Raw genomic sequence first — 11163 nt, 5'->3', positions numbered from 1 at the left:
GGAGTTGAAGTTAGTAGAATATGTCCTAAACTACTAGGACATAATTTTTTATATTATATTTAGGGTTTCAACTAGGACATTGTTGGACTTGCTCTAACATCTCAATTGCTGTGAGACTAGAAATTAACAGCCCCTACCTTGATAGCTCTTAACTGTTGCCACTATCTGTGAGACAAAATCAACTATCCCTACCTTGATAGTTATTACTCTAACTGTTGCTACTCTATCTTTCATTTGGTAGTCAAGTAACAGAATCTGGTAAGATGAATGCTAATTTGTATTCTCTTTTAAGCCTGAAAACCAAAACTCCTCTGGACGAATTTCAACACCGGATTGCTATTCTGATAAAAATTCGGTGAAGCTAAGATTCAATCCACATTTTGCTTGGCACTGAACTTTGGGTTGAAAGAATCCTCATATAAGTTAGCAACAGAATGGTCGTCTTGCATTTTACAATTTGGAGGGCAACTCCAAATTTGCCCGAAGGCTGTCACATCACTGTCCTTAGGCATGCTTGTATCTGAGGAACATTGTAGCTCAGGGATTCCTGGATGATCCTTTGACTGGTACTGAGACTGTGCATCCAGATGTTTTTTTGAACTCTTACACTTCTGGAGGTGGCAGCTCTGAGCTGAGAAGTTTTCAACAACGCTTAATCTATTCTGAGCTGAAACTGGTTTTGTACAACTGATACCATTCTTCGTCATAATGGACACTGAACAACCCCTAGAAATCTGGGAAGGGTTCACAAGATCAAGTGATGAGTTTTCACAGGAATGTTTGTGATACTTATTTGTTCGAGCAGAATCTTGGAACTGCTTATTACTAAACTTACCAGACTCAAATTGAGACGCCAAATCATAATCATGTCTTCTTCCACTCTGGACCACAGGATTTTGTGACTTACAAGAACTACGTTGCTTTGAGGAAAATATAGGACGCCTTAGCGAAGGATCCAACAACGTTGGGTTTTTATTTTTACCCCCACGGAGAACACCTTTTTCCAGAGAATTTTCACCAAAGGCAACGAAAGTGCTTCCGTCCGCTGAGGTAGTCTTTGTCCCTTGTATAGTGCAACTAATGCCACTCAAACTACTCAAATTGACATCACCAGATCCAACATCTTTACCACTCAAACTACAACAGGTAAATAAAATTCCATGTCCTACATTTTCAGTATTATTACTAGGCATCCCATGGCCATTATCTTCTTTAACAATTGCATCATTCCTGTAAATATTTGTATCAGCTCCCCAAAATCCAGTTTCAATATCCTGCACTGTAAGATTCACCCTATGACAACAACTTTCAATATTGCTGCCAGATTCCAATTCCTGTACTGCTTTCTCCTCTGCATATTTACTTGTATCAAGGTTATATGAGCTATGCTTGATATTTTCATCTTCCAACTTTTTTTATCTGCTTTTGTTCTAAGTGTTCATAGTCAGGTTGCATCTTTGTAGTCCTAGCAGGCTGACTTCCAAAAAAAAATTCCTTGAAATTGGACGAAAGTTGGTCTTCAGCTATCCTAGATCCTGATTTGCCATTGCAAATAGTCTCCACAGCACAAGCATTACCATTGTCACTACCACCACCACCTTTAGCATCATCACTTGCTGGTATATGCTGGTTAGAATGCATCACTGTATCAAGCCTAAGGCACTTCCTGGCTTTGCTAAAGAAAACCTTGCACTGATCACTAGACCTCGATCTAACATACTGTGAAATCTTTTTAAAGTCCTTACCATAGGACATGACAGCCTGAATGAAGACAGACTTCTCCTCATCAGTCCAATTGGTAGAATCTATTTCACCAAAGCTCTCATCCGAACATGCCTCATTAGCATTATTAGTGCTCTCAGATGTCAATTGTCGTTTTACTGAAGAACCCAATTGTAAGCTCTTCCTCTCTTGGTATTTCTCTCCAAAGTCCATAGAACTTGTAATGCAAGAAGTCATAGTTTTAGATAAAAAGGAATCACATATACCAGCCAACAAATCAGCTGCTACACAATCTTTTTCATTGCCCAAAATGGAAGGACTACTTGACTTCTTACAAATTTCATGATCACTCCATGTTTTGGGAGTACACTTGCCAAAGACGTTTCTTGGACATTTCTGCTGGTCAGTTAACTTGTCATTGACATGATGTACAATTAATGAGGCTGCACCTAACATGTCAAGAGAAGCTTTACTACTGATGCTAGCCCGTCGTTTACCAGCAGTAACCAAGAAGGTTGAACAGTATTTTCCCTGCTCCGGAAATTCTGTCTTTTTCTTTGTTCCCCGGAAACAATCTGATTTTTGGTTCTTGTAGTAAAACTCGATACAGTCAGCAGTTGTCTTGCGTTCAAGAAAAGACGCAATTTTTCTGAAGTCTTTCCCAAAGGTAGTTAATCTATTCAGGAAAATTTCCTTTTCTTTTGATGTCCAAGGGGTAAACATACCCCTTTCCTTCTCAGCAGTAGAGGGGTCTTCCACTAATCTATTACTTGAGATGAACCTTGAAGCTTTTTTTTCCTTATCATCCAGTATTAAAGAAGGCATCTTCAGAGCACTGCTGTAAGCCTTTATGCGGGAATCTTCTAGCAGTTTGCTTGCAAAATTAATAGTGTCTGCAGTAGGGACCAAACTAAGACTCCTGCCTGCAAATACACGAGGCAGATATAAATTCAAAAGGGATGACAGTATGAGATCAATACTACTTGAGTTTCCACCTCTAATTGATAGTTAAAGAAGTATGTTAAGCCTGAGATAATAGCATCCTCAAAAAAATCATATATGAGTGAAAATCCTTTAAACAGAAACCCACATGTTTTAAGGATCTTCTACAAAGGTACAAAAGAAAACATAAGTCAGAACATGTAAAACTGTGAACATCTAACAGACTATCAATTCAGAAACAACCTCCTATCCCAACGGACTAATATAAAAAATCAAAAATGTAACACAGCATATATTCCCAAACAAATTTAAAAACACTGATTGCTTCCTCGCCAAAGAAGATCACTTTAAGACATTCCAACTTGAAATGATCCTTTCCCTTACAAAGATTTGGAGGCTTTAAGATAGTAACATGTTTGACCGGTGGATAATACAAAGATAAAAAATAAAATAATAAACTACACAAAAATATATTTCTGCACTTCATTCAAAATTTTCTTCTGATCCCTTGAAGTCATGTTCGTGCAATCTAGACATATATCTCGTATTATTAGTGAGAGAACAAGGTAGTTTCACTTTTCTTGATAAAGAAAAAATATACGAGTTTGTAATTCTAGTTCATTCACCATATTTTTTGTTTGTAAATGTCTATACTCAGTTTATTTATACATAACAGCTAGAAAGTGGTCTGTAAATTAGTTGTTATAACTTTATTTCACCTATATGCAGGATATTTGAAGTGTCGTTTAATTTGTAAGAAATAATTGTTAAATTAGACTTGATAGTTTTAGGCTAAGACTTGTACTCCCTCTGTCCCAGTTCATTTGGCTCAATTTGACTCTCACGAAATTTACAATATTATACTATTTTCTAAGTCTATACTTGCAAAAAAAAAAAAAAACAAATTAGCCATCAGAAACAGGAAATATTCTATAATCTCAGATTTAATCCCGCCTAAATGTAAAGTGTGTGTGTATAAACTTTAGAATTAAAGAGCTTGACTTCACCAAAAGATGAGACAGAGTGAGTAACTTCCAATATTGTCAAACTTACCAAACATGACATGCAAATGATTTCCGAGTCAGGATCCAATTCTACTTCTTCAGGCTCGTAAGCGGCAGCAAATGATATTATGAGACTACTTTTGGGGAATCCACTACCATGCAACTCTTTGGGGAAACAATACCAAACAACACACACTCAAATATAGGAGAGTAAGAAATATGCATATCATTTCCAAGTGCCAAGGACCATTATCTACATATCCAGACACATAAGCTCTGCATGATCAATCTCCATTCCACCAAAGCATCAGGAGAACGTACATATAGTTATAGTTTTATAATATCGTTGCTTTCTGGTGCAATATATCAAATAATGAAATTCAGTAAGCAAGCTGGTAACATAAGACAGCAGGCACAAGATACCAAATAACGTAAGAAAACAATGATGCCGTATTAATTCAATTAGAGCATCTCCAATCAGCCCACATCTGTTAGCAATATCCTACATGGCAGACTCATTTAGCAATTGAGATAGCAAAGCAGCAGCTCCAACGCAAGTCTGTAGCTAATAATTTTTATACATAACACCCTCTGCTTATCTATATCTGTCAAACATGTACAGATCTGTAAGCCACTCCACCTCATCTCCCTCCATCTCCAGCTAATCAAATGAATGGCAGACTATGTTTTCTTTGAGATAAAATATTGTTTTTTGAATATAGATAACTATTATAGCTAATATGGTTGGAGCAAATCACCTTTTTGATTATGTATAATTTAGCTAATTATTATTTTATTATATTTTAGCTAATGGTTATTGCTAAGGTGGTTGGAGATGCTCTTAGGATAGAAGTTAGATATGTTCTAATGTTGATAACATAGGAAGAAATTTCAAAAAGCAGACAAACATTTCATGATCTGTACTTCTGTTTCATCAATGAAGAAAATGAACACAAGGCAGGAATTTAAAATTTCCAGATACATAACACCTATTATTATTAAAAAAAACATTATATTGTAGTTTTACTATGTAAAAAAAGAGTCGAGACATAACAGATCAAATTAACTCCAAATATCAAGTTTACTTACCACGAGATGAGAATCGAGCGCGAATGGAGGACCCCTCCTTTGGATTACTGCAGTACACGACTGGCGAGCTCAAATCCATCTTCTTCTGAGACATAGGACAGGACTTGCTAGTAAAGAGGCGGAGCAAATCTTCCTTCCACAGGCGCTTCAGTGCTATGAACTTGAGGGATAAAACTCTCTCCTTAAACCTTAAGAAACGCTTCCTCAGTGCAAGGTTTTCCCTGACAAGTGCTTTTTTTTTCCAGCAAGGAGTAACATTGAAGCTCAAATGGTCAACACCCAAAAGGTTTGTTGGCAATAATTTACTAAATACTTTAGCAGATCTACGTGCAAAATCTTGGTTAGAAGCTATTAATAAATCATAAAACATATGTTCTTTCTGAAACTTAACGTCAACTGAAAGCATACATCCCCTACTTGCGAATTGTTTGGTGAATATAGCACCTGAATTCTCCTCCTTGACAGAATATACAATAGACTTTCCTTCTCTGTCTTCATCCGCTTTCCAAGTACTTTCGTCATATCTATGTGTTTTCTCAGAAAATAACGTCCCTGCTAAAAGGGATTCAGCAACCTGAGATGTCGTAGTGCCTAAACTATCAATGTCCACGTTTCTCGATTCTGCCAGCTCCCCCTCCAAGCCCCCAAGTGGCATCTGCATCATGTCTTCGGAACAACTATGTCCCAGAGGAGCAGGTCTGGCATTTAAATTAGAAGTGGCACATAGTTTTTCTGAAGGCTTCAAGATGCACTTTACTGGCAGAAGGCTGGAGGAAGTGGAACAAGGACTGGCATTTCCACTTGCAGAAATCAATGTCCTCAATTCATTTTCAAGTAAATCAATTTCAGATTCAGTTATTTCCACTTTCTTTGCAATGTCATCTTTCAATACCAGCAACTTGCTTATTTCACAGGATCTCATACAATCAGATTCTGCGGAGTGTAGGTTATCGAATTGAAGGATTTCGCTAATTGAAGAACTTAAAGTCGCAAGTCCAGTGACTTCCAAATTCTCCAAATTAAAATCATCTCTTCTATTTTTATATTCTTGACCTGGAGGACTGCATAAATTAGAAGTGTCAACCTCAAGCGCTTTGACAGATAAGTTATCCTCACCTGTTTCAAGGAAAAGAGAAAGAGTTAGAGAGAGAGGGAAACATAAGAGAGACGTAATTGGTGGAAATATATTCCATTCTCTGATATTCAAATTCAACATATTGAATTACAAACTTGTCTTACTATATACACTTGTCTACTACTGCAGGAAAGACTAATATACTCTTACTTATACTAATCCCTACACATCCTTACAACTAGTACTACTCATATCAGACTCATCATCAAGAATACTAGTAGCCAGTGGCTGTCCTGACAATCTAACCATTACCATGAACAGAAAGCCAGTTAAGGTTTTGTATCAGTTATTGCTAAAAGGGGATATAATCCTGAAAGATGACACAGACCCAAAAAGTAGGAGTAACAAACTTAGATTAACTTTCTAATGAGATTATCAGATAGACAATTGTTAATGCTTTAAGCGAACTTAAAAATGTGCAGATGAACCTAACGAGGATATCAAACATCCCAAGTAAAAGTAAAGCATGAGAATAGCAAAGGATTCTATATTACATCCTCATATATAATAAGCTTAAGGGGGGATAATTTGGTTTTTTGGTATAGTACCGCAAACTAAATATGAAACATTAGATCTTGTTGTTTGATAAATGGTTAAGATTAAAAAAAATTAATACATAATATTTAAATATACAATATGACATATACTTTCTATGTTCTAAATGAAACTAAAGTAAGTTCTGTATATATAATACGACTCTTGTTCTTTTTACGTTCAAAACCAAATAGAAGTAGGTTTTATAAATAGAATATGATTCTTATTATAAAATTCATAACTATTTTTCTCAACTTCTTATTTTCAGTTCTAATTGCAATATAACTTTTAAGTGTTTAGAGCATCTCCAGCTGTAAAGAACCCTTAGCTAAATGTGATTAATACATACTATAAATAAAAAATATAGAGATTAAGTAAAAAAAAATCAACTCCAATGGGACATCCCCTGTCAATAAATTTAGCCAACCTCATATTGTTGACTATATTTGTTGAACCTCTGGAGATCTGTAAAAAAATTCCACATCATTTATTACAATCTTTTGTGTTATAGATAGTACATTTTTAATATTTAATTAGTTTAAATGTTACATTAATTAGTTTAAATGTTGCATTAATATACAAATTAACCCAACAATAAATAAAAAGAACAATATATAAAATAATATATAAATTTTGTGTAAAATGTAAATATAATTATTATGTTATCATAAATAATTTTTATGTATAATTATTTATTATAACCTAAAATATAAACTATTTCAAATAAAACAAATAAGTATCATATTATTTATTTTAAACAATATATAAATTTATATATTAAAAAATAGAATACTTTTTATATATAAAAAGAGGACCTCCTATTAAATCGTGCTTACGGCCTCATATTTAGTTGAGACGGCCCTGATGCCATCACTAGATAATAAGAAAATAAATAGTACAGATCGAGTATGTTATGTGAGTAATATACTAGTCAAGTTACGCAGTAGGCAGTACTGCAAATTATCAGAGAAGATTCCTGAAGCCTCAAGTGTTTTGTCATGTAAAAGGATAACCAAAAAACAGCGATGGAAACACTATTGAAACCTCAGAATGCAAAATGATATATGACCGATAATATATATTAATAGGTGGTTCCAAATTTAGCCAATGTATAACCACACCATATAACAAGTGATGTCATGCTTTTACCTGGTGATGAACAGAAAGCATGCGAGTGCGTGACAGGAGATCGGCATTCCGTGAAACATTGAACTCTAGAGCATCTAGGAGCCATGACTGAGTTGTGAGGATGTACAGACTCTGTACAATTCTTAGAATGTGAATGTGGGGATTCTATCGTTCCATCATTCTCTGCTGTGTCAGTGGACCCATTGATTATCTTCTCAAATTGTGCAAGCCCCTTTCCCCATCCAATACGTGGCCTCTTCCGTGAATTTGTTTCTTGAGTAGGAGCATAAGCTGCACAAGAAACGGCCTTTTCTGAAAAGGAACTTCCAGATGTAGAATTCTGAGAATGCACAGGAACTTTAATTTCATCAGAATCTGAACCACAGATTTTAGGGATACTTGAGTGGCTATAACCACAGCCACTTAAATTTGTTTCTAAAGCTCCAGCAGAAGTTGCACAAGCACTGGAATTTAAATGCAATCTTTTTGGACTACTTGAATGTCTAATACCACCGCCACGTGAATTTGTTTCTTCAGGAGCAGTAAATGCACATGTAGCAGAGTTCCCCGAAAGGGAATGTACGGGTGACGGATTCTGAAAATTTGAGGTAGCTTTAATCTTACCAGAATCTAAACCCACGCTTCCAGAACTGCCTGAATGACTAAAACCACAGCCATGTGAATGCAAGCTTCCAGAGCGGGTCCATTTAAGAGCCTTCCGGCCATTCAAGCCAGCCGAATTCTTTCTTCCGAATCTTCTACGGGTGTTTTGCCCACTTGCTACACTATTATTATAATGCTGATCTTTGAAGTAGAACTGACCCCAATTGTTTCCAATTTTTGAATGAGGATAAGAGTTATAGGCCATCATGTCATCAGCTGAGCTCTTCACAATCGCATGAGCTGGCATACTGGCATGGCCATTTGAACGTCGTCCAGGCGCAGAATCCCAATAATGTCCTCTCCGGTCTCTCTGACTAAAGGACTCACCACTGATGACCCTGCTGCTATCTCTCCCATATTTATCAATTTGCAGACATCTGCCATCATTAAAAAACCTTTTATTTGGCCTAGAAGGTCCCAGCATGAGAGCAAGATCTTCAGTATACGTATGCCAACCCTGCTTACCATAACCTTCAGTTTTAAAGCCAATGAAAACCAAAATTTATCAACACTATATCATCTTATATGCAGAAGAAGCTACTATATTTGTTTGCATCATGAAAGCATTCCCAAAAGTCAAAACCAACGAAAAACACGAAACTCTATATTGTCAAGTTCCCGAAATTAGTACAAGGCTACAAATACAAACCATAAATAGCCATCACATTTACCCCTACTATCTGAAAGCAAATATCTAATTTCAATTTAATGCTACGCCAATTGAACGTGAAAACTAAGATTAAAAAGAAACAAAAGCCCAACATCATTTCTGTAAGCAGAACACAAGATGAAAGGAATATACACACACATATTTATTAAAGTATTCCTACTTACGGCTTAACTACAAATATATAATACAAGCTTGTCCATGCATACTACCCAATTTGTCAACACACCAAAGCCGGTACACATTTTCACTAAAATCTTGTTCGTGCGTACATATATAACATCTGGTTCAAATAACAACCGGAAAACTTCGCCAAACCACCACATATGAAAAACTCAAAGCCTTCCGTCCTCGACAATCGCTCTACTATATCCTACACTCTACCTACAATAGTTTATTTTTCCCGTATCGTGTATATTATAAACCATATTTCCATTCTCTCGTTATATCATAACTTATCTGTACATCACTCTTTTAACCTTATTCAGTTAAGCCTAGATGAAGGTTCAAAAGCTCACGTCTACACATCTTCCACAACCTATTCATATACAGCATCTACATCTTATTTCTTCACAATTCTTCAATTACAAATTTTATTACTAACACATTCGTGGATCATATAAAAAACTACAACTATCAAACAACGAAAACCGAGAGAGAACCAAAGAAACGAACCATTAGGTCTCCGAAACTCATTCAATCGCCAATGCCGATCCCGAGACACACGAACATCTCTCTCTCCATCTCTCCCTCCATCTCTCTCTCTGTCTCTATCTCTCTCTCCATCTCTCTCTCCATATCTCTCTCTACCTCTATCTCTGTCTCTCCACCTGGCGCCTACGTCTCTGCTCCACGGCCTCTCGTTCTTTCTCTCCCGGAAAAACTCGCTCCGGTCCCACGGCGATATTTCCGGCGGCATGAACGTTGAGTTTGAATAACATGGACAGAAAAGCACGCGATTGCTTAATTAGAGCCTGTAAATCGAGAATAAGAACAGTAAAAACGGATTAAAAAAGTGTGGAATAGAGATGAAAGTTACGGAGAGGGTGAGAGTTTGATTTACCTGCACGGCCGCTCAGTAGGAGATGATTTTGTTTTTAGGTTTCGGAGGACGAGAACAGATTTTGGACAGGTTGCTTGTGTATGCAGTATAACATGATTTTGGTTACGAAATAAAAAAAGGGCAAATTAATTTATAGGTCCTTGAACTATTGACGTTTTATTGTCTAGGTCCCTGAACTAAAGATTCCGTATTTCAGGTCACTTAACTTTTCTATTTTCTGATCTAAGTCCTTCCGTCAAAAAGATTCTAACGGTGTTAACTAGGGTTCTTGAGTTTCATATAGATCAAAGCAATTTTGAAGGTGTTAGTGATATCCAAACTCAAAGTTCAAATAGTCAAATTGAAGCTTGAATCACTAGCGACACTCATATGACAACAATTTTCACAAATTAGATTTAATTTTAAAAAACCCCAAATTTGACCATAAATTTAGGGTTTTTTATCGAATTTAGTGACCTAAATTTATAAAATTTTAAATTGAACATAATTTTTGAAAATTGGTGTCATATGAGTGTCGCCAGCGACTCAAGCTTCAATTTGACTAATTGAACTTTGAATTTGGATATCACTAACACCTTCAAAATTGATTTGATCTGTATGAAACTCAAAAACCCTAGTTAACACTGTTAGAATCTTTTTGACGGAAGGACTTAGATCAGAAAACAAAAAAGTTAAGTGACCTGAAATACGGAATCTTTAGTTCAGGGACCTAGACAATAAAACGTCAATAGTTCAGGGACCTGCAATTTAATTTTCCCAATAAAAAAATAACCCTCCTCCCTCCCATAATAAACTTTTTTTTTTCAATATTTTATCCGTTTTTAAACTTATAAAAAATATAATTGTGAACATTATTTTCTTATACTTTTTATTTTGTGTTGGTAATGGATATACTCTAAAATCCTTTTGTTTTTTGTGATAAAGTAATCGGTCTCTTTCATACGAATTGCAATAGATACGGGATTTTTTCTCTAGATATACTCGAAAAAAGTATTTCCCTTTTTTTGCAATCAGTTTCGCCACAGCACCCGCTGCTCTAGCTAATTGTCCACCCTTTTCAAGTGTGATTTCTATGTTATGTATGACCGTGCCTAAGGGCATATCGGTTGAAGTAGATTCTTCTTTTTATCAATCAAAACCCCTTCCCAAACTGCTTGTTGAAATTTGAACTTCTTATTTTTATACAAAACAAAAACCACAAAAAAAATTCTATATT

General features: G+C 35.8%; 1 protein-coding gene across 1 annotated transcript; it reads right to left on the bottom strand.

Annotated features, from left to right (window-relative positions):
* Window positions 1-1398: 1398 nt before the first annotated feature.
* LOC108223425 (hypothetical protein) lies at window positions 1399-10381 on the bottom strand. The gene is made up of 5 exons (XM_017397685.2): window positions 9948-10381; window positions 9560-9858; window positions 7576-8688; window positions 4758-5873; window positions 1399-2645 (listed from the first exon to the last, which is right to left on the bottom strand). Exons 2-5 carry the CDS (start codon window positions 9801-9803, stop codon window positions 1399-1401), a joined length of 3720 nt encoding a protein of 1239 aa, XP_017253174.1. The 5' UTR covers window positions 9804-9858; window positions 9948-10381.
* Window positions 10382-11163: the final 782 nt, after the last annotated feature.

Source organism: Daucus carota, chromosome 5 (genome assembly GCF_001625215.2).
Source record: "Daucus carota subsp. sativus chromosome 5, DH1 v3.0, whole genome shotgun sequence".
NCBI lineage: Eukaryota > Viridiplantae > Streptophyta > Magnoliopsida > Apiales > Apiaceae > Daucus > Daucus carota.
The sequence above is the reverse complement of the archived record's forward strand: the minus strand, read 5'-3'. Positions and strand labels throughout refer to the sequence as shown.

Excerpts from the sequence above, each read along its gene's own strand:
- LOC108223425 (XM_017397685.2), bottom strand. The coding sequence starts at position 9,803 with ATGCCGCCGGAAATATCGCCGTGGGACCGGAGCGAGTTTTTCCGGGAG. Across the intron at positions 8,689-9,559 it reads TGAGTTTCGGAGACCTAATG|GTTATGGTAAGCAGGGTTGG; the intron begins GTTCGTTTCTTT and ends TTAAAACTGAAG. Across the intron at positions 2,646-4,757 it reads CGCTCGATTCTCATCTCGTG|GCAGGAGTCTTAGTTTGGTC; the intron begins GTAAGTAAACTT and ends GTGTATTTGCAG.